The sequence below is a fragment of the Rhinolophus ferrumequinum genome, chromosome 4, assembly GCF_004115265.2.
Source record: "Rhinolophus ferrumequinum isolate MPI-CBG mRhiFer1 chromosome 4, mRhiFer1_v1.p, whole genome shotgun sequence".
Taxonomy (NCBI): Eukaryota; Metazoa; Chordata; class Mammalia; order Chiroptera; family Rhinolophidae; genus Rhinolophus; species Rhinolophus ferrumequinum.
The window spans coordinates 78,641,777-78,666,265 of NC_046287.1; the positions used below are offsets into that span (position 1 = coordinate 78,641,777).

The 24,489-nt window shown below is 33.9% G+C and overlaps 1 protein-coding gene across 8 annotated transcripts in view; it reads right to left on the reverse strand.

Annotated features, from left to right (window-relative positions):
* The window catches only part of TENM3 (teneurin transmembrane protein 3), a 586,180-nt gene that overhangs the window by 171,771 nt on the left and 389,920 nt on the right, over positions 1-24,489 (reverse strand). For all 8 annotated transcript variants that reach the window (XM_033104318.1, XM_033104317.1, XM_033104313.1 and 5 more), the window contains one exon: positions 6,310-6,547. In XM_033104318.1, coding sequence (XP_032960209.1) covers positions 6,310-6,547 — 238 coding nt within the window. The remainder of the gene's footprint in view (positions 1-6,309; positions 6,548-24,489) is intronic.

Sequence of the window (24,489 nt, forward strand, 5' to 3'; positions counted from 1 at the left end):
TAAATACCTTAAAGAAAACAGGGGTCTAACTTCTCACTGACGTGGAGACAATACACCTATCAAGGTTTTTATTGATTCATTCCAAACATTTACTATAGTTAATTAAATGTTTCAAGGATATGAATAGTTGCCTTTCATTATAATTTGAAGATTTTTTCTTCTCAAGAACAAAATCATCAGACTTGGGGTTTCTACCTACAAAAATTCACCTACTTTTTGTTGAGCGACAGGAACAGTTAAAAAAACAAATTTTATTCCGGTAAGATCATGGTTTAGGCTTGGTGTACCTAACATAAAGGTAAATTTGTTATTTATTACTGTAAATATTCCAGTGAAGACAAGTACGTTCCTTATCCATTGGAGAGAACAGAGCTACTTAATAATAAAAGATATTTGTTCAAGCTGAACTGTTAATCAATTATCCTATGCAATGGCTATTATTATTATTATTATTATTATTATTATTATTATTATTATGTCAAACTTTTAAAAACATTTATGGAGCACTAATCATGTGCCAGGGGCTTTATTTACGTTATTTCATTTAATATAACACTATTTTGAGTAGCTATTATTGCATTGAAATTGAGCTCAGATTTCAGTAATTTGTAGATGATGATATAGATAGTTTAAGTGCTGCTTCTAGGATTAAAAACCAAATCTATCTGACTATAAAGCCCACGCTCTTCTCATGATGCTAACCTGTGTTTGTATCTCTACTAGATCTACTAGGTTTTATTCAGGAATAGATATCAATATTGACTCCTGGGAATGACTCATTTTATGTATCAGCCTGATGCCTGCTAAACAATCAAGTTGAGGCTGTAGCATCACATCTGGTTAATAAAATCTCACATTTAAAAATCACGCTTTTGCTTTCACTTATCTTAGTAATCATCTTTGACTCTTTATCTCATACTTTATTTTAGAATGAGGTCTCTATTTCAATATAAGAGAATGGTTTTGGAAACCAAATTATAATGCTGCTAGCGATATATGGATGTTCATTCTTTGAATAAATTCAGGACCAAATTTTAACTCTGTTTTATGCTTAAGTGAATATATGATTTACCTTCAAATCTAACATTTTGCATTGAAAAAATTAAATTTGAACTTTTTGAAAAAAATTTCATTCATTATGCTGACTTCAATATATGCTCCTTCTTATTCTCTTGATATTGTGAGAAGAAAATAAAGACAAATATTTTTGTATTATTTCAGCAGTTACCAATTTTGGTGGCCAACAGAAGCTTTTTCTGTGAAGGAGATGACGAAGGGTTAAATATTTGCTATGAGTTGGCAATAGAAACTAGAAAAATTCAAGTTGGGACTTACACCTATATTCAACTAAAGGCTGCTTTTCCACTGCCTCTCTCACTTGATCTCTATCTTATTATTTCTTTAGGTATAAGATAATATGGGCTTAAAAGCAACTTTACTCTTGGGAATAAAACTTAGTAGGGCAATCATATATCCCTCTTTGCCCGGGACAGTCTCAGTTTATGCCTGTACTTCCAGTGTAATTATTCTTATTCCCCTTTCATTCGCAAATTGTCCTGATTTGAGATAAATTATATGGTCACCACAGAGCATAGTTATTGAATTAGGACTATAATAACTTCCTGAATTATCCTCCTCTCACTGAGACAAGAATTTGTAAGCCACAAGTTGAAATGAACCTTAAATATAAACAACTGTTAGCAAATTCTTATATATCATATGTCCCTCTTCCTGTTTGTTCCTATTATTCTTACTAATGCACACACATCCCTTTACAGGCCTTTTAAGAAATACCATAAGTTATGAAAGGCGAAATATTTCAAAAGATCAAGGGTCCAATTGATTTTACTATTTACAGGTATATAATTTTAAATGAGTTTTCAGGGGTTTTGTTTCTGTTTTGCTGTTGCTTGTTTTCAACAAATGGAGATGGTGAGACTCTCAAAGATTAATTAAAAATTTCTTAGCTTGCCCAGGTCCAATTTTGAAGTTTGTGTCCCATAACCTTAAGTTCTTCATTTTTGCATTGCTTTTCCATATTCTGTGATATTCTCTTTCCCCATAGGTGCCTTTGAGTGCACTTTTAATCAAATAGTATGACATCAGTCAGTAAACATAAGTCATTATGTTTACTTCCCAGTGATATTTTACTTAATATTTCCAATTATGGAGGACCTTACTACTTAGTATCTTGCTAAAGGTAGTTGGTTATCAGCATGTAGGTGGAGGTACAATTTTACAACTGCCAAGTTTTGCCCTGGTGCTGTTAATGCCATGATGTGTGGGTTGCTGCCTAGACCTCTAATTGGCAAGGCTGGTTCAGACCTGATGCTCAAATGATTGCCTTGCCTTTCTGTAGTACTGTTTAGAGTGAAGATAAAAGACAAGAAAAGACTATCTTAGTTTAGTAAATTACACTTCTGTTTAGGTATTTTATGTTTTTAAAGATGTAGCAATTGATTTCACATTAAAGCAGCCTAGGACATCTTGATAGTTAAATTAAACATGCAATAATAAAAAGGTAATTTAATATGCAATTTCATACATTAATAATTAGCAAAGCATTACCGAACAATAGGTAAAAAGCTATGGGAACATAACTAATGAACTATCAATGCCAAAGTAGACTTCATAATAAAACAAGACTTTAATAAATGTTTTATTAAATGGCTACAAATGAACCATTTTGTTAACATCTAATAGGTAACTACAAGGCTACTTAATTCACATGTATAAATGAGGAACTCGCAGGCAATTAACTTTACAATTGCTGAAGGTCAGCAATTCTCAGTGAGAGTTACTGTACTATACCTTTAAGTGTTGTGCTTTACTGGGTCAAGTCCAAGCTTTTTCTCAGTTGCTCTACAGTCTAGCAGCATTTTAGCAGCATAACTATTATTATGCACTGAAGCAGCTGAAGTATAAAATATACAAAGGGGAAACTATAGGCTATCTAGTGGCCTATCGGTGAAGTATACAAAGCATAAGAAACAGTGAGCTCAAAGAAAAGAAATTTTAAGGAAAATTCTAAGCAAGTGTTGGTATTATATCTAGGCTCTGATTGTTATATATAGGCTATGATGAGATAATAAAGATATGTTTATAAATTGCAAATGCTTGTTTGGATCTTGATGTGACTCTAGGAGATCTGAAACTCACTGGAGATGATAGATGAGAACTACTCTATTTACTGAGTAGAAATGTACAGTACACAACAATATTGTCTCCAAGCAGCAACAAATGTTAAATTCATTAGAGAAAGGAAATAAACATTTTTATGGAAGCAAGAAACTGCTGGTGAAAGAAATGCTTTTTAATAAATCAAAATGAAAGCTACACTGAAACAGATAGGACAAGGTAGAAAATCTTTCATGTCTTCTCTATCAATTTACATAAACCATAAGTCTACAAATTACTGAGGTTTTCATGGATTTTTAGATGTCAATTTGTAACCAACTACTATCAATATATATGCTGAAAGGAAAAAAGGGGAGGAGACAAAGAGGAAGAAAGAGATTCTTATCGCCACATAACTGAATTTCACACTTTAAAGCTTATATCCTTTAAAGGACAGTTTCAAAAAAGTGAGAATCGATAAAATGAGTATATGTAAAAACAGAAATAATTATAGCTTATATCCTTTAAATGACAGCTTCAGAACAGTGAGAATCAGTAAAATGAGAATATGTATAAATAGAAATAACTGTCAAAGATGAAACTATACACTAGATTAAAAACTCGTTAAAGGCAGACAAAAGTCTAGATAAAGTTGTTAATATAGCTGAAACTGAGCCTGAGAATTATACTCAATAGGGAACCTTAACTAAAAAAGGAAAAATCAATGATAAATAAGACTGGTTCTTCACCTCAAGAGTTCCAACCAAGTGAGACTATTAAAGAAACCACAGAAGCACTGTATCAGTGTGGTGTGCGATTTTCACATCACTGCTTAAGTTGATTCACTGAGTACCTGCAAGGTGAAATGCCAGGTCTTCTGATTAGCAGTCTTATAATATGTGAACATTGAAAAATGAGAAAATAACAAAACTGTACCACAGATTAAAATTTAAAAAAAATTTTAAACCTGATGTACAGTTTTTTAGATTCATTATTCCTTATATCTATCTATATGAGATAATATCAACTGGTAGATTTTCTTCCTATGTCAACTCATAAAACTCTAAAATGTAATTCCATTGATAGTTCAACAACGGTATTGCTTTGAAATGGAATTTCAAATGGTATTGCTTGGATAGCACCCTGAGAGTGATTTCTTACATGGTCTGAATATAGAGAAATCAGCTACAATTTCACATACAGCTACAATGGGTTATTCTCTAAATAGCTACTTTCTTTCCTAATTTCCCACCAACCAAAATTCTTCAGTGCAATATGAGGAATAACAAGAACACATTTTATCTTTCATCAAAATTATTCCAAATCTCTTCACTAGAAGACATGGCTTCAAGGAATAACAGCAATTCTCCTTGCAATTGACACTCACAGTTTTTGAGGCTTGGTGCTATATATAACTTCCCTAAAATTAAACACATTTCGGATGACTTAACTTGACATATTTCATAAATATTTGTCAAAACAATTATTGTCAACTACAATGCAATTATCCATATTCAATTTGATGACTCAACTATAAAATTACTTTTTTTCCTAACACATTTTTTCCAAATGACAATAGTGAATCTATGTTGATTAGTTATTCAGTGTGTGCTAATTAATTATACTGGATAAATTTAGCTCTGTGCTAAAAACCATAGAGGGAAAATCTGTATTAAAGATTCTGTCTTACATGAAGAAATTTGCTGTTTGCCTACTTTTCCTGTATTTCCTCTTTCTAATTTCTCTCAGAAGGGTGCTCAGTAATACAAAATAAACAATAAAACTCAATTACTCTTGGCCGACACTACAGATAAAAAGACAAGAGTACTTTGGAACCTTGTTTTTAGGTAAAGAGTAAAAGAAAAGACAGAAAGATTTTTACTGTTGACAACTATGAGGACCTCCTGCTAGCTCATTCTCAGGGCAAACTAGGTTTAGATCATGCATTTAATGGCGAAAAAATAAATAGCAATTTATTCATTGTGAGACCCGTTTCTTCATCCAGAAGCTAGTTTACATGTTGACATTGGCCGGGGGGTCTACAGGACAGGGCATTTTAGGGGACATTCTCCAAGGAGTCCAGAGCCCTTATTTTTTGGCTTTTATGTGGTGATGATTCTTCTCCTCTGAGTCTAACGGAAGTGTAAGGCAGGGTAGAAATAATTACTAATGACTATGGCAGGGGAACATTGCTGCAAAGGGGCCGAGAAGAGAGCAGTGAGATAGGACCCTACACTCTTTGCTTGTGTAACACATGATATGAAGGAGACACTAATTGTTGAGGTCTGTCCAAAGAAAGAAGATAAAACTTTTTGTACCCGGAGATATTTAATAATGAAATGGATTAGCTTACAACAGCTCTTACTGATCTATACTTTTGTATGAACAGGTTGTCACCTGTGCGCCAACCTGTGCTAGAGTCCTATTTTAAGAAGCTCAGGGAAACACCAGTATGTGTATAGCGAAAGAGCATTAAGCTGGTGAAGCCTCCTGAAGACTGAGAGAAGCCACCATATAGAAATGGGAGAAAATTATTTTGAATAGTTATAGATTACTGGTTACACGGTTATAATCAGAGGATGGAAGTTTCAGAAAGGGAGTATTTAGTTCATCATAAGGAAGATTCCTAACAGAATTATCTAAGAATGAGTGGAATGAACGCTGATAAGGAACGAAATTCTTTTTCCTTAAAGGAAAGAATGCTGAAAGGAACTTCAGAGAGTAGGTCCATCCCTCTCATCCTGTAAGAAACTGAAATATGCCTAACGAACGGTCACCGAACTTGTGCTCAAGTATCATCCCTGGGAGTCCACTATGATTTTATAATGGCACAGTGCTGTCTGTGGCAGTGGGATATTTAGCACCAAGTATATGCTAGACATGTTCATAGAACGGCGGGACTGAGAATCATGTTTTACACCTCTATCCGTTCTCTACATGTCTAAGAAAAAAACAGCAGTAAGGGAAAGTTCATTGGTCCAGCAATCAAAGAATTACCAGTAACCTGGAGTTGTTCTTCAACAAGACAAAACACAGAATATATAAGTGTGATAAATTTCTCTTAGTAGGCAAAGTGTTGGACTAGCTTATCTTTAAAGTTTATTGACTACTGTAGGGTATGCATTCGCTGTGCAGGTACGTGATGCGATCCTAATCATGCAGGGATCTGAAAGCCTCACATCTAGGAGTTACCTGCTTTCCAGTGGTACATTACTGCCAAGGACCCAGCTGTCCTGCAGCTGGACGGACTCGGGTGTGGTTTGCAGCTCGGCGGGCAAAGCAGCCGGCGGGGCCGGACTCTGGTTCCTTCTATTCGTCAGGGAGTTTCTATTGAGAGAAGTGATGGATGGATGATGCTGTGCAGAGTGCTGCTTATGGGAAGGTGGCAAAGGCTGCAGGGTGGACTGGCCTTGGTTGTTTGCAGGTTGCTCTGAAAAAAGAAAAGAAAACTCGTTACATATTTATGGATGTGTACATACATACCTATACATACTACCAATTTCATGGGGATCTGCTGTAGGTGAATTAGAATTAAAAACTGCATATAAATCCATAATCTAATAAATTTGCATATTATTCTATTAAGCGGGTGTTCAGTGACATTCTCTAAGAGCAAGTTTACCCTTGATACACAAAGTTCTAATTAATATACAACAGATGGTAAAATTGCTTTTGGTTTTAATTTGTTTCAGATTTTTTTTTTCATCTGGTTTTATTAACACCTACAAAAAACAGCATCTGACAGCTCCCCTAACGTGCCTGTAGATTTCAGCTTTTTTTGACAAACCAACCCTGAAATTAAATGGGTAATTTCAGTAGAACAGAAAGGTTTTTGAAATGCATATAATCCCTATAATTATTTAATGGAATTTTTGTAAGCTTTATTTAACTGCAATAAATTATTACAAGCTAGTTGCTAAACAGCAGTAGACTACTCTATTTAGTGCATTCCAAATAAGGCAGATCTGCACTGTGATCTACTAATAGACGCTAAGTATTCTTTAGCAGAAGGTCACTCTGTGAAGCAGATGTTGTTTCATGGATATTTAACAGACTGAATCACATCTGATTACAACGTCAGAAGACTCATATACTTAATGACCGTTACATCCATTAGAACACACACAGAACAGATTTTCCAATTTCACAGTATGCAGTAGAACTACATTTTGGAGTAAGTCATAGGTGACCAGAGCGACTCATGCCACTATGTCAGTCGTCCAAAAGTTCTGTTTTAAACCAGACTCATAAAGGATCCAGCAACTTCAAAATATAAACACAGCGCTAGATGGCAACCATGAAAAAAAATTCCCTAAAGCTAAGAAGTCATAAGGTAAAGTTCACAAATTATTGTAATATCAGAGACCTACTTTTCAATCTCTACTTTTACCTAGTTTTGGACATACTACAATTCACAAATGCTACATTTTAGCAAACAGATGATTCCTTAAGTCAATGCCAAACTTATTATGGTTCCATACACAAAATATGTCAATTTTGACTAAACGCAGTTCAAAGTGCAATATAATTTTTAAAGTGATATATTAGATCATGCTATTAATGTAAATGAACCTACTAAAAGAGACTAGGAAACACAGGGACTATCTTTCATCTATAATGTGAACTCCAGCAGTGATTGTTAAGCCAAATAATACAGTCTAACCTTGTAATTCTAGTTACATGAAATGAATACAGGATACGTAATAGTTTGAATACATATTATCAAATCTCTTTACAGAGTACAACAATTAACTTCTCCCATAGCATATAATATCAGTAATTACTTCATGTTTCTAGTGGTCTCTAATTATCCGTATCATATCATTTAACGACTGATAATTTCTTACTCTTGCAATGAGGGACAGAGCTATCACCTAAATATATGAAATATAAGCTGTTTTCTTGTACAGTCCTTATTATTGGAGAACCCCATGCTAGAAAATATAGAAATCTTGCTCTGTCCATTGCTTTGGTGCTCATGAATGTGATGTGTCTAAATCTCAGTTAAATTGAAATTAGCTTTTGAGGGAATGGCGGGGTTAACACAGCACACAGTTTTAATGGTGCAAGAAAAAAATGCAACAGTTTAAAATTCAGGGGAGGTTTATGCTTCAGGTACATAAAGTCATTATTTAGCTTTGTCCTCCCTACCATCAGTGCATATGATTAGAATCTCTATGGATATCTTCAAGGAACATTTCAAGAAGGTGCTTATAGGACCACATAATAAGCTACAGTTATGAGGGCCTAGACTAGATTGGTGTTGATGGAAAAGAAATAAAGAGAGAAAGATTTCAAAGTATTACGATTGTGCCTGAGAAAAAAGTAGAGGCATGGGTCAGATGACTGTTTTTAATCACGGCACAGGGAAAGAGTGGTATTATATTATATATGTCACATAGAATAATTATACATTAGATATTATACTAGGTAGAGGAAAGTACTGTATGACAGAAGTCAGCACACCAAATTTAATTCCTAACTCTGGCAGACATCATGACAGCGAGCCTCAGTTTTCTCATCTGTAATATGGAAATATAATTGCCCCATCTACATAGATACTAGTGTAATCTAAGGATTTGATGAAATGTGCTCATTCATTCATTTATTCATGCACTAAGTCTTTCATCCTACAAACATTTATCAAACCTCTAGATTCCAAGAGTATGTTATCAGTAGGTGAAAGCACTATGTAAATTTTAAAATGTTATGGATATTAAGATTGCTACTGAAAATTAAATGATTTTAAGATCTATTATCATCACACATTGCAATATGTTAAATTTAAGATTCTTAATCTTAAAACAAATCAAACATAAACAGTGGAAAGAGGCTTCCATTTAAGGTTCCAAAAATAAATAGTGTTGCTGTGGCTTTCTCTAGGTTCACTCATCTATTCAGCAAGCATTTATTGAGAATTCACAGTGTACAAAACATCATGCAAAGATCCATGCTCTTTCCAGCAGTCTGCCCAGGATATTTCAGCATAGTGTGTTCTGTCTGCTGGACCTCATTTGATTTGATTATGTAATCAGGAGATCTACCAATAGGATAAATCCAGATAATAAAAGCTAAGTTCAATCTAAAAGTTGATGGAACAAATAAATGTGATGGAACAGAGTCTGAGTGAGATGAGTCGGATGGCCAGAAATTTAAATTCTGCAGTAGATCACAAACAGAAGTGAAATCTGAGGATTCAGCAAGCGATCAAGAAAATGTTAGCTCTAGAAAATTGGGTTTATAAGATATAAAAGTAGTTGGACTGTGTATTTATCTATACCAACTTATTCAAGATAGAATAAGTTTACAAGGATAACAAGATAAAATAAAATGAAAAATAATCAGAAAGGAAGATAGAGTAACAGAAAAACTGAAAGTGGGAAAGGTAAGATAAAGCCAGATATGACAGTGGACAAAATGCCTGCTACATCATTGTATATATATTTTAAAGTAGGATGCAAATCTGGTTCTAAATTATCTCGTTGCTAACACAAAGAGAAAACATGATTAGTTACATGATTTGGAGTCTTTTCAAGATCAAAAAGTTTGCTTAGAAAAGTGTAACTATTACGGTACTGAGAACACAGAGAAGATTCTCTTTGAAGTCCTCAGAGGAAGCACAACTGAATATCCAGCGAAAGTTTCATGACTAAGGTTCATGAAACAGAGAACAGGGTCTAGACTTGGAGACAAGCACTTAGAATCTAACACAGGTGGACAGATCCACACAAGAGCCACCAACACATCAACCGGAACCTTTGCTTTACGCTAATCCATGGAATAAGGCTTTGCACAGACTTGAGAAAAAGTTTTGGATATAATGACTCTGAGATACAGATGGAACAATTAGACTTCACAGAGTCACGAGGTTTACTGCTCCTGAAACATAGCTCTGAACGTGTTATTTTATTCCTGGAAACTTCCAAATGGCTTCCCAGTGCGTATAAAACATACAATGAACTCCAAAGATGAATGTTATACTTGCTCAAAAATAGTCCCCCAAATATTTTTGCAAAAGTTTCCCCATGAATCCTCTTCATGTATCTTTGTGCCAGTCAAGCTTGTACCCACTATATCCCTCTCACCTTTCCACGTATGCATAGTAGTTTCTATCCAGAAAGAAACTTTCCTCCATCTTTCTATATCCAAATCCTACAGATTTCAAGCTCTAAAAAAGACACACTTCTGTTTTCATCAAGTAGAAATTACTGTGTTTCCCTGAAAATAAGACTTAGCCGGACAATCAGCTCTAATGCATCTTTTGGAGCAAAAATTTATATAAGACCCGGTCTTATAGTAAAATAAGACCTGTAGTATCATATCATATCATATCATATCACATCAATCATATCATATCATATCATATCATATCATATCATATCATATCATATCATATCTATTATATTATATCATATCATATCACTATTATAGTAAAATAAGACCAGGTCTTAATTTTTGCTTCAAAAGATGCATTAGAGCTGATTATCCAGCTAGGTCTTATTTTCGGGGAAACACGGTAGTCATTTCTTCTGAGTCTTCTTGTTTCACCTGTTCCTTTTTTCATAGTTCTTTTTACTTTCCCCTCTGTATTACAACTGTTGTATAGGTGGGTCTCTTGTGCCTTGTTAGAGTCTCTATGGGTAAGATTCACGTCTAATTCACTTTTGAACCCCTAAGGACAGCACACGGATAGATAATAAATATTTGTTGACTGAATGATGATTTGTGAAGAAGCTAATGTAGAGAATGTTGAAGTGATCAAAAGTGGAGTCTGCCTACACCACTTTTAACTGTAAGGTAATTTACAAACATGTCTTATTTCTCCAACTAAACAGATACTGAAAGGCAGGGACTCTAACTTAAATTTCTTTGGAGTTTTCAGTACCTTTACTACCGTGTTTCCCCAAAAATAAGATGTAGCTGGACTATCAGGTCTAATGCATGTTTTGGAACAAAAATTAATATAAGACCCAGTATAATATAATATAAAATAATATAACATAATATAATATAATAATATAATATAAATACCCAGTCTTATATAATATATGACCAGGTCTTATATTAATTTTTGCTCCAAAAGATGCATTAGAGCTGATGGTCCGGCTAGGTTTTATTTTCAAGGAAACATGGTAAGCCTTGTACTTCAAAGACTCTTGAAAATATGCTGATTGATTGGTGACATTTATGCAATAACTGTACCTTGGGGGGGTAATCTCATCAGGCAGGGTACCATGACACACACTCCAGAAATTGGTTTTTGGGAATATTTCATTGGAATCATGGCAGATGTTCCAATATTTAAAATCTGCCTTTGAAGATGTACAACTAATGGAAAGATTATATAACATATATATAATATATAAAATGTAATTATATAAGATATGAGATAATATATGAAATATATATTGTAGTTTACTAAATACAGTATGTTTTCCTTATATTTTAAAGCTTATGATTACAAATGCTCAAAATTAGATATTTTAGAGAAGGTATAGGTTATTTTGTCAAAATATCCTTCCCTACCTTTAAAAAAAAAATTGGGGGCACTACATTTACTGGAAATTATATATTATATTTAACCAGAGCCTTTACTCAGGTCACTGCCTTTTTTCAAGTTTCTATTGCTCATATAACTTTCATGACAGCCTAACTGTTGCTGGTTTTGGTTTCATAAATTGAAATGAAATTATAGCAGATATTTTTAAAAACTCACATTTTATTATTAAATATTAGATGGATAAGACTTTGGTCATTTTGCTCAGCCCTTTACCATCACACAATGTAGCTCTTCACCAGTGTCACTGACAGCTGTCACCTTACACCTCTCAGCATGGGGTAGTAACTTGGAGGATGGTACAGACTGAATAAGGTGTGCTGACCATTAGATCACGAAAGTGCTAGGAGCCACAGAAGCTACTTGACAGTGGAGTAGATTTCAGTTTAAGCAAATTATAAAACCCCAATTCCAAGAAAACGTAGGGCATATTAACTAACTCTGCAGCAAGGAAGAAAAGAAACTTTTAACAACTTTTCCTGGATAGCGACTCTCTGCTGTTATGAATCAGTGAGGTGAAAGGTGCCACAGAGACAAATGACAGTAAAATGGGGTATTTGTGTCTCATGGGATATTTTCCTGAATGAGTTAGACAACTCTCTGAGCTTCATTTATTTTATTGTGCTTATTTAAAGGACCTAAAAGATACAGTGCTTGACATACAGTAAGTGCTAAATGGTAACTTATTAATGGTTAGAAAAGAAACAACTCCCTTCAGGGCAGAACATCATGAGGAAAAACACAGTAACTGAAGAGCCATGTCAGCAACTAATACCATTATCACAAGAAGTAAGAGCACACAATCAAATATGTCTGAAGAGAAAATGTTTTTCCTTTAACAGGTAAGAAAACAAGAATCAGAAATGTCATACGAATCGAAAACAAACGAATGTCGTGCCATTCCCCACAGAAAAGGGAATTTACTCTCCTAATTGTGAGGTTAGTCTGAGTTTCTTTTCCCCATTTAGTACGACCACTGAATCATTTCAAGAATTAAAAAAAAAAAAAAAAAGAACACATGGTTTCTGAACATATCTGGGCCTATTTGCTGGTTTGAATTTTTTAAATTAAAAGCCTAGACTACTGGCAGCTTCCAGAATGCTCCGTGCTATCAGCTCCAAACCCCTGTCTGGTTCATAGCCATGGGCTGCGGTCTTCCGGGAGCAGAGTGGAAATGGACTTTCAAACAGGAAAGCTGGGAGAGAAAATAATCCCTGCTGGGAGATGAAAATACCTTTGTGTGAGTGTATGTCTGCATTTGTCTGCGTGGGCCTCTGTTCCCCAGGGAGAAACTGACAGGTGAGCGTGAGATGAGAGGTGAGGAGGAGAATGGGGCTGGCAACTGCTTTGAGCAGGGTGTCCCAAGGCTACTCTAACTGCTTTGTCCCACCCACTTCCTTCACTATTCTGTCCTACTCTTCCTTCCCTAGATCTCAGTTGTGGGCTGGCTGCAAATGTCCCCAGGGAAGAAGTACTCTAATTTAGCAGGCAGACAGAAGGTAGAGGCTGATACCTGTGCTGCTTTAAAACAATGGTTTGCAGTTTGAGTCAAGTCTGCTAACAAAAGACAAATGGGGGATGGGGCGATGGAGAGAGAGAGTTGGAGGGAGGGTAGGAAGGGGAGAGGAAAGGGGGTGGTGGAGAGAGAAACACAAAAGAACAAAACAGCTTTTTTTTTTCTTGACCAAACTGAGAAGCGCTGTTACACAAAACACCTATTAGGCATTCATCTGCCTATGGCTTGCTTACTGTTGGATACGAACAGCAGCAAGCTGAATAAACGAATAAACTCAGGTTCCTGCCCTCTAAGAGTCTGCAATATGATACTAGACCAGGTAGGACTAGACAAACATTTAGGAGCCCAAGCCTATTTACTGGTGATTAGCAAAGGTGGGTTAAAGCCTTTGTTGCAACGTCATAAAATTGATTCATTCTCACTTCCTTCCTGGCTATATCTTTACCTGGTCTTACCTGTCTCAAACAAAATGTAAGTTTTTTTTTTTTTTCCCAAAACTTAAAAAATATCTTTCTTAAAACAGGTCACCAAAACAAAACATATACAACTCTTTTTGTTGTATATTTTAATATTAGTTCTAACTATAGTGACCAGAGTTTGGAGTGAATGTTCCCAGTGTACAAGGAGAAAATCATTGTTAGCTTTTGATTTTGAAAAATCACAATCTAATTCTTGGATTTAGCTTAATCTTTTGTTCCATTATCAACTATCTTAGTGACCTTACTAAGGAAACTGCTTTCAAGGGAAACTGCTTTCCCTTGATTTTCTAATGGTAAATTTAGGTAGCAACACCTCCATCTGGCTACCTTTCAGGAGCTATTTGGAAAGATGCATAATACATTCAAAACTGTTCATGACATTGAAAATAGTAAATTATATATAAAATTGTTTCTTTTGCCCAGAAAAATCATATACATATAGCATACATTTCGTTGTCATTAATTCCCTATGAAGAAAAAAATTAAGCAGTGAGAATTTTCCTTATAAATGGGGAAATGAGTTAAGGAAAGATGTGATTTTCATAAGACCATAACTCAGTGGAGCTCATATTAGAACAAAAAAATTTAGATATTCAGGATGCTTTCTCCTCCTTTCCTTCCCTACCTGACCTCTCAAATACAATATTAATGAGGTAACCACGTAAAACGGTATAATGGAAATTGGAAAAGAAAGACTTCACGTCATTCAGAAAATCACGTTCACACAAACTTACTCCTCTGGTTCATTATTTTATCTAGTGATTGTCACACAAGCCAAGTATTTGAAAGCACATATCTCTGCAAGCCTTTGGTTAAAATATGGTGCTATGTAAAAATTTACACCACAAATTAGCTGTCACTTAAACATTTCAAATAGTACATGCAAATGAAATGAAAATTTCAAAAATGTGCTTTAAAAACCATACAATCCTATATAAGTAAACAATATTGTTCTTATCACCTTCACCATCAGATAACTGATCCTAAGGCTATTTATATAAAGACATTTGGGTATGAAAAACCTTGAGCTAAATAAGATATAAAAGGAAGATTTGTACCGACCAGAGGGTAGTATTTAAGTGAGCACAGATGAATTGATTTATTGTACTTATCGAGTTAATGAGAATTTGGTTTAGTTTCTTAAGGGTCATTCTTTGAAATGAGGATTAGAAGAAATCATCAAAGTATGAATTTTTAAATCTTTGCATTCTCTTTTTTCTTTGAGAGCCCACTGTACTCTATATTTCAAGCAAAGTGGCAACCTAGATAACCTGTCAACACCACTGCTATAAAATACCCAGAATTTCTGGGTGAAATATAATACATACCTTTTGGATTAATTCATTTAGTGTATCTATTGAGTATCTAATTCTTGCCCTCCTCTGTTCCAGGCATTGAGAATACAGCAGTGAACAAAACAGCCAACAATCGCAGTGCACCATTGAAACTTATATTTTAGGGTACTATAACTGAATTGGGAAGAAAGGATGGGCCAGTAATAGAGGGGAGATAAAAAATGTTGAGAGCATCAGAGCTGACAAGATCTGCCAGTCTTTGTAACTATTTTAATACACAAGGAAGCATTAAGAGAGAATGCCTCAATTGTTACTAAGACCGTACATAAGGTCTGGCTCTCTGAAGTGCCATACCGGCAGTGCAAGAGTGGACTTAAAAAAAATCTCCTCATTGCAAATGGAACAATAAGGAATGTTACTGTGTTGTCTTAAGCTCTGGATGGGGAACAAAATGATTCCTGCAAATTTAACCACTGGCCTGGGCTTCTCTGGAGAGTATGAGGTTGAAACTTATACTATCAACAGAGTTCTGGAAGACCAGGCCAAGAAATTAATATAAAAAGTGGTCCTGGGGCACCTGGCAGAAGCCAATGCAAGACTTCTTTAAAAGAATATGCTTTCAACCAAGTCAAATAGAATTTCCACAGATAAAACTCTGTTTTCAATAAATTTACAGTATAAAATTACAAAGTTTAAGAGGAAACAATCCACAGTGAGCCAAATGCTACACACAAAATAAACAGCAGGGATTTTTATCTTCCCCCAAACTTCAGATGATCAGATAAAGCTATAGTAAGTTTAGAACGATTAAGTACTTAAGAAAATTAAAAACATAATAAGACATTATGAAAAAATAAGCGGCAGTTTTAAAAAAGAAAAATGTGTGCAAATATGAAAAACGCAGCCACTGAAGTTAGAAACTTATTGGATGATTTAAACAGTGTATTAGACACAACAGTAGAGAGTACTAGTGAATTGGAAAAGAAACCTGGGAAAATCATTCAGGTGGCATCAGAAAAATTAAGCATGCTTAAATATGAAGGAGTAAAGACAAGAGAGATAGAATGGGAAAGCTCACTATACCCCCAATAAGAGTTCCAGAAGGCAAGAATAGCATTTTCTTTAGAGCTATTTAAACAGCTTTCTCTAAAGTTCCTAATACCACACTTATGGCTATGAAATGAAATGATATAGAACATAAACTTACTCATCTCTTTCTCATTTTGTATAAATTATCGCTGCTTTTCTTTTTTGTTATTGGATGACAGCTTTTTTTTTTTTTTAACTTGTTTTATTTAAAAGGAAATTTCTTTAGAATGGCAATAACCTCTCTTTGAAGATCTTCTGGCTTCTATGGCTACTGCTCAAAAGTGTGTAATCTATACTGTCAAGCACCCTAACCTATTTTAGTAGGTAGAAAGAAATGTAATTGGCTATCTTTTGCTTATTAAAATAGCTCACCTTTTAATGTGCTTAACGCTACTAATGCCACAACAAATTACTCTCTATTGATGCTCTTAGTTTTGCATAATTATTTCTTACAGAAACATACATAAAACTTACCTATTATACATGAATAAAAATACCTTTAAAATGTTTCAGTGTATTTTTCAGGATATTCTACCCATTAAAAATATTTTTCCCTGAGTAAGCAAAAGGGAAGAATCTATCTCAATCTTGACACTAAAATTGTTGTCAATCAATAAACACTTTTCTCTCCTCTCACATTACCTAATAAGCATTTGATTTTTGCACAACTTGTATTAATTTTGAATAGATATATGATATGATATAAATGAAACACATATTTGAATATAGATAAGGACAGGCAAAAGGCAATTAAAAACTCTTACAATGTGACAATTGCCTTATAAAGAATAAGAAAAGCAAACAATATTCCAAATAATAATTTCCAAATTTTTCATATTCTTTATCAGAAAGTAAATGTCTGGTATAGAATACAGAACCAGGAAAGGAAACAGAAGACAGGATTGAGCATTTGCTTTGATTAACTAACCATAATCACATATAAATCAATTAACTTTTGGGTCTTGGTTTTTCTGCTCTGTAAAAAAAAGTGGTTGGGGATGGGGTAGTAGGGTAGGGTCATACAATGAATTTTAAAGTTTTTTAGCTTTAAAATTCTCTTGATTTCTGGTTATATATAATATTTTATTGAAACATATTAGCTGTGCTATAAATATTAAAAATGTAAGGTAATTTTAAAAACTCATCATATTATCTGAAGTTATACATATAAAACATTTAAGGGATAAAGAGTAAAAAAAATACTTTATTTTAAATGTAAATATTATGAAAACTCCACCATATTAATTCATGCCATAAATACCCTACCATATTATCTTGTTATAACTATTAAAAATATTTTATTTTTAAAATAAACCACACTATATTATCTTATGTTGTAGACAGTAAAATCTTAAGGTCCATATAGTGAAAATCATTTTATATCAAATTTAAATTTACTTCTAATTTCAATATTAAAATTGCTTATGAAACTAAGTATGTAAAAAGATAAGATGAAACTTTTAAATTTAAAATAAAATTAACCTGTTTTTAAAAAAGTTTTGATGACAATTATGATACATTTTAAAAATTACAATTAATCAATTTTAGGAAAAGAGATTTTGCCTACTTGCCCTGAACCTTTTTCTAATTCTTATTTTTAAATATTTCAGCAACGATAGAAGAAATAAATGATCTGACAACACACAAAAATTACCCAGCAACCCTGCTGATCTTGTTTCCCCCAAAACATAAACTTTGCCATTGGTTATTTTCCCCTAACATATCATTTGATACCATATTTGTCTGTAAATGTCATATATTTAAATATAATCAGATTTTTTTAAGTTTCCTTCCAATCATATTATGACTTCTGGTAGAGATGTGTGCTGTCACAAACATGAAATATTATGTAAATGCAACAGACTGCAATGGACCTATGCATCCTTTCCAGTCTTGCCATGTGCAGTGAGGGTGATCGGTTAAGTGGAAACCATGTAATGATGCTCTTGGACTAAAAGGGAAATAGGGTCGTAGTTGAAGCTGATACGTGCATACTGCTGAGTTCCCTTCTCTATCGTTAGTAATTTTGGGGTAAGTGTTTCTGTGTGTGTAACTCTAAAAGCCTCTTCCAAATATACATATATATACATATTGCTGCTTTCACGACTTATCGCCAACAGAAAGCAGGATGGTACAGTGAAAAGAATACTAAATATGGGAGATATTATGAAAACTAGTATCAAAATGAGATCCCGTATATGAAAATGTTCTGTAGACTGAAAAGTACTATAGAAATGTGAGGTACTATTATTGTTTGGGGGATTAATGATCTGAATTTTCTGAGGCTTTTGTTGTGCCTTTTAAAAAGTAGTAAGCATGATTTGTTGAGGCTAGAAACCTGCCACTTTCTTTTGGCTGCCAATTACCACTAGAAACCTTTCTCTCAAAACAGAGGTTCAAAAACAAATAGGTGACTAACATACTCTTTCACAGATCTTCTGATCTTTTATTTCACGAGTCTACAAATATTTTAGCGCCAGTTTATTAAAATTTCCCATAAAAGAGATAAAGGAGCACTAGATTTACAGTGGAGAAGATTAAAGAAGACCTCGTGAATTAGTCTGCATGTGCTGCCATAACAAAACACTCCAGACTGTGTGACTTAGGCAACAGAAATGCATTTTCTCACAGTTCTGATAACTAGAATTCCCAGATCAAGGTCCCACAGAATCCGTTTCTGGTGAGGGCTCTCTTACTGGCTGGTAGACAGCTGCCTTCTCCCTGTGTCCTCACATGGTGCAGAGAGAGAGCAAGGGAGTTCTTTGGTGCCTTATCTAATAAGAACGAATTCTATCAAATCAAGGCCTTACTCTTAGGATATCATTAAAACTTAATTATGTCTTTAGAGGTTTCATTTCCAGACACAGTCACACAGGGAGTTAGGGCTTCAACAGATGAATTTTAGGGGAAACAAAGATTCAGTTCATAACACCTGCATTTAAACTCTCTGAAATTTAATAACTGTGTAACTTTCAGCAAATCAACTTCATATTCTAAATTCTCCAATTCTTCATCTGTAAAATGGGGATAATAATCACTCCTCTACATAAGTGTTGTGAGGATTAAAATAAATAATGTATATTAAAGTGTTTTTATAAATTGTGAAGTGCTACTTTAACGTAAGGTCTTATTTTCCAGACTTTTCCCATTTATTCAAATAAAGCATTAATATTCTTTTACCATATAGTTTTTTTTTTTAGGGCCAAAGACATTTATGTGTGAGTACACCCACAAAATAGTTTCTTTCTATGGGAGGTCTTTAAAAACATACTATATTAATTTCTAAATGTATAATGGTAAATATACACTCAATTCTCAAAAATATCTCTTAATATCATTTAGAGTGTTTACCTAGCATAATATATTACTAGCAAAAAAGATGGAAAGAATGCACATTATTATAGAAATAATTCCCTGTATATGTAGAGTGGCTGGCTCAAATTTGCTTCAGTCCTGCACACTGAACTCACACTTTTTAGGTATTGAATTTGTATCTCTGCATTTAAAGCAACACACTAGAAAATGATGCTCCCACCGAAACACATGAAAATGTAAAGATGAATGAAACAACTTTATGTTTTATGGCATTTACTTTGAAAATCTGATTAAGATAGATGTCTTTAGCGCATAATTCTTCAATGTCACGTTGTCATAGTTCCCATCAGCAAGATGTTTTAAAGGCTTTCGATTAATATTGCATGCCAGAACTGAAATTACATCCTTTGTCGTTTAGTTCTTAATGGTGCAAGTGATATCTATCAAGTAGTGTTTTATGAAGCGTGTGTGATTTTTATTGCAGGCTGTTTTCACAAATCTTTTTCAGGTTTCAGAAAGAATGCTCAGGGTTTACAATAAATACGCCCTTCCGTTGCAAATCATGATGATTCTTAAAACTAAGGTGAAACTTGTATTATTAGAATTTAATTACCAATAAAAAAATTTTCCACTTGAATCCGTTGCATTCTCATTTGCACAGTCTTAGTACATTTGCCTTTACCCAAATATTTTAGTAAATTACTTTATTATAATATAATCAAACTATGTGCCAAATACACATAGCTCACAAAACCTTCATCAGTTACCATGTATATTATCTTCCTAGTAAGAAAAATATGTTGTATGTGGATATAGTATACCCTAACTATTGAATGCTGACTGGGTTTGTGCTGCAAACATATATGACTTATTTAAAATATATAATTACTAATTTATGCATATGTTTAAGAGGAGTCTAGTATCCTGACATTAATTTCAAAGTTTCTGAATCTCAAACACAAATATAAATCATTTTCATTTGTTAATCACCCAGAATCATAATAGAGTCTTACTTATATATAAATTAAAGAGGATAAAAGTGAAAAAAAGAAAATTCTTAAGTCTGATATTTTTTCTTTGCTTTGAACATAAATCAACTTATTCAGGTCCTGGCTCTATCACTAATGTATTCTACTCTTTCAGTTTTGGTTCCCTTTATCTGTAAAATTAGGTGATAGATTATGATTTCTACAGTCTTTTTTCAGTTTAAAGAGAAAAATCCATTAATTCTGTAGAGTTTTTTAAGAGAGAGAAAGAGAGTGTGTGTGTGTGCGTGTGTGTGTGTGTGTGTGTGTGTGTTTACGTACATACACACAGTTTAAAGCTCTGGCTGCTAATTTTAAGTCTCAAATGTTGTTACACTTTATCACTTTTCATTTTATAAAATATAAATCTACCTAAGATAAAACAGCTGATCAAAATCATAAAGGACAAAAGCAAGGGTCTTATTCTGGGATGTGTCTCCCTTGGGCTGTATCTCCATAGTTGATGTAAGATAAAGCTGACTACATCTCTCTTGAGTTAGCTGTGATCTTTAGGGATCTCACAGACATGTGGCTTTTGCCAAGTATATGTCTATTATAAGGGAGAATAAAAATATTAACATTAAGATCGACATTCTTATCCAGCGTTGCCCTGCACATTCATCTTGTTTGGATAATTGCACATTTAAAATTAGAGTCTACTTATCTGGTTCTACACATTAGGGAATAATGCACATGGAAAAGGTTTTTCAAATTCTAATTCCCCATGGCAGATCACTGCAATTCTCATTAATTTTATAAGGAAGAGCTTGCCTCTCCTTCAATGTTTACTTGATTTTTTTCTGCTGTGTGTGGTTCACTGAAGGAATGGCAATAGTTCACTTTAAAAACATTCTCTCCATTAGCTAGAATCGATTTTTTAAAGCATTCCAACACGTCCATATCCAGTCTATAACAATTCCTTTAACCCCTGACACTCAAAAATACTGTGTGCTTAAATATAATGCTCTTCTCTAAAACAAAACAACAAAAAAGGAAAATTAAAGGAAGGAAAAAAAGGAACTACTGTACATGTTTTCCTCTTTTTTTTTTTTGGCTAGCTATAAGTAAATACCAAGTAATTCCACAAAGAAGTTACTAAAAATCTAAAAAGAAATTACTAAAAGTCTAAGTTCAACATAACTTCGTTGATTCTGAATGTAAAATGGGGAGGGCTGCGTAACAGAGGGAGGAATCCACACAATAAATTTACACTCATTAAAGCTTTCAAAACGCATTATGCTCTGTGCTCAACACACATTATTTTATATACTCTCACAGCCACCTTACGTTTTCAGTCCCTATTCCTATTTCACAAGCAGGGAAAAAAAGTTCATAGAAATTGAGAACTCTGGCATTGGCCACAGAATATGACTCCGAAACCTCCCATACTAATTTCTATGGAAATAATAATTATTATTTTTGTTAGTTTTGATTCAGGCATGTTGCCAAAAAGAAAATGAAGAGGATATGTTATCTTTAAGACAGTACTACAGAAATTCCATTTTAAATTGAAGACAGGCTCGTGTTCTACTGAGTCTGGGGTCAGTGTGGCATTAGTAAAGGTCAGAGTGGAGAGGACAATGCAGCAGGGGTAACAGAAGCACTCCTTGATTATAGGGAAACTGTTGCACTTTAGATGGGGAATACAAATGAAAAGTAATTTGGATGTTATGTTCCAGTTTTATAAGAGTTTAATATTATTTAATATGTGGGCAGGGTTTTATTCTCACTTTTTAATTTCCTGAAGCCAGGTCATCTCTTTCGTATGCTAAGAAACAAAAATATATTTTAGGTTAAAAAAAAAAAATCTCTAAAAATAATAATTTTAAAAAATACAAGGTCCTAGACATTATTCCTTTTTTTCTTGTTCTTATAATACATCTTAGGGTTGGCAGGTTATTTTACAAACTCACAATAGTTGTTAATGTAAGCATAAAATATTTTCCCTAATGTTCTTAAGGGATTACTACAGTTATCAAATCAAACAATACTACAAAGGACAATCCCATAGGCTCATCTTTGATTATCACCAGAAATTTAAAGACAAATATTTGAGACAGCATTATTAAAAGTTAATGGCCCTCTGGCTTAGAAAAAACTGTTAACTCTTTAATTTCTTACTTTGATCATATACTGCTCTGTTGATATTTTTGTGCAGGCATCAAAATAGGTCAACTGCACATATTATATTCAAAACAAAATAATATCTGCTTTCCTTATCATTTCTTACATCTTACCTATTATGTTAAAACACTGGGTACTTTTAATTTTTTAAAATCCACACGTTACAGAGTATTAGAAAAGCATAAAAGCATAATTTATAATAACATGTTTAGTAACTGGCTCTTTGCATGCCAGTACAATTAGATGTAGCACCCTTTAAATACATAATTTGACTTAAAAAATATTCACCAAAATCAAGTGACAAAGACAGAGGCAATTAAATGATTACTCAAGCAAAGTAGAACGTATTCTAATGAAGAGTGCTAATTAACTTTCAAGCAACGAATATGGTGAAATCCAAGTTATACACAACACATTACTGCACGCATAAAAATGAAAAGTGACCTCAGAAACACTCTTTACATTCAAAAACGTATCACATAATTAGCAATCAAAGCTGAATCATCAGGTTTAGCAGTAAACATTTTGCCCTGGCACTGAGTTAAAGCAGGCAAGCTCCTCGAAGAAGCTGTGAAGTCTGCCAGCCCTTCATTCATGCTTGTTGCTCACCAAGACTAGCCTAATGAAAACACTTTCTGATTTCAAGGCAGGTCAGAAATATGAAGATTTATAACGGGGCACATCTAATGGAGCTGTCAAAAAGGGAAGTTACACTCGCAATGAAACGGTCACATCATGATCTAATTTTCATCCTGATTGAAAAAAAAAAAATCTTTGTGAAGAACCCTGCAAATGTTGTTGTGAGAAGCGACTCACAATAAAAAAGGAAGGGAAAGGAAAACACAGAGCTCAGGAAGGGTTCTTTCTACAAAGAATTACAGCTGAGGTCAGAGACAATGTGGTGCACAAAGAGATCGTGAGTTTAGTATAGTACCTTCCGTTAAGTGCTTTATTCCCCTTTCATTTAGAATGTAGAGGAGTCAGAACAAGACAAAAGACAAGGAAAGAACCAAACTTCCAAAATAGCATTGCACTACATTATTAATAGTGTCACACTAAGAGAAATGACAGCTCTCAAAAGAGTACTTTTGTCTCTACTTACTTTAATTAAACTCTCTAAACTTTAAAGTGAACTTGAACCTCTTTAAGGAAAAAAAAAATCAAGACTGATTATAAGATTTGATATCTGCCCTCTAATGGTCCCCAAGCATAGTTATATCCTATTTAAGGCAATAGAAACAGCAGCAGTTAAAACAAACTTCAACATCATGCAATTGTATCAGAAGAACCAAGATTTCATCTGCTGCCCTTCTGCCTTCTCACAGGTAAATTAGTTCCCAGTGTGTCTCATCCTTTGCAGCAGGTACCGATTTATTAAATTTAAATAGAGAATTACTACAACAAAATTATACTACTATGAACGTTTCAATGAACTTTCTTTATACCAGAGTACCATAAGAACCGTGCTTTAAAATAAACTAATGTGATTTTTAAAAATCACTGTAAAGTATGATCCCTGAAAATTAATCTAGATAAAACATCTGTATTGGCGGGAAAATACAAGTTTTTCAAATCTGTGGATACAATTTTAAAAATCCGCTGTAGCCCACTGTAATGTCACTTTTCTTCTAAAACACCTAAAAGGAGCACCTCTTTGTCTTCTCTATGTAAACTGTCAATCTGCCCAAAATGAAGTTTATCATCCTCCTTCTATACACTCTGCCCAACCCATCTCCTCTATCTTAACCTTTTCCCTTTTCCAATGAAATCACCATTTTCTACTCAAAAGTTTTATGATGCTTCTGACTTTCACTCTTTTTGATCCTTTATATTTGATCACAAAGTTTGTTGTTAGTTTATTCAAAATATCCCTGATTATGTCCCTTCGCCTGGATTACCATGGCATCACCCTACATACAGTCCCTTATTAGCCCTTCTTCTCTTTCTCTCATTTATTAAATAAAACCCTTGT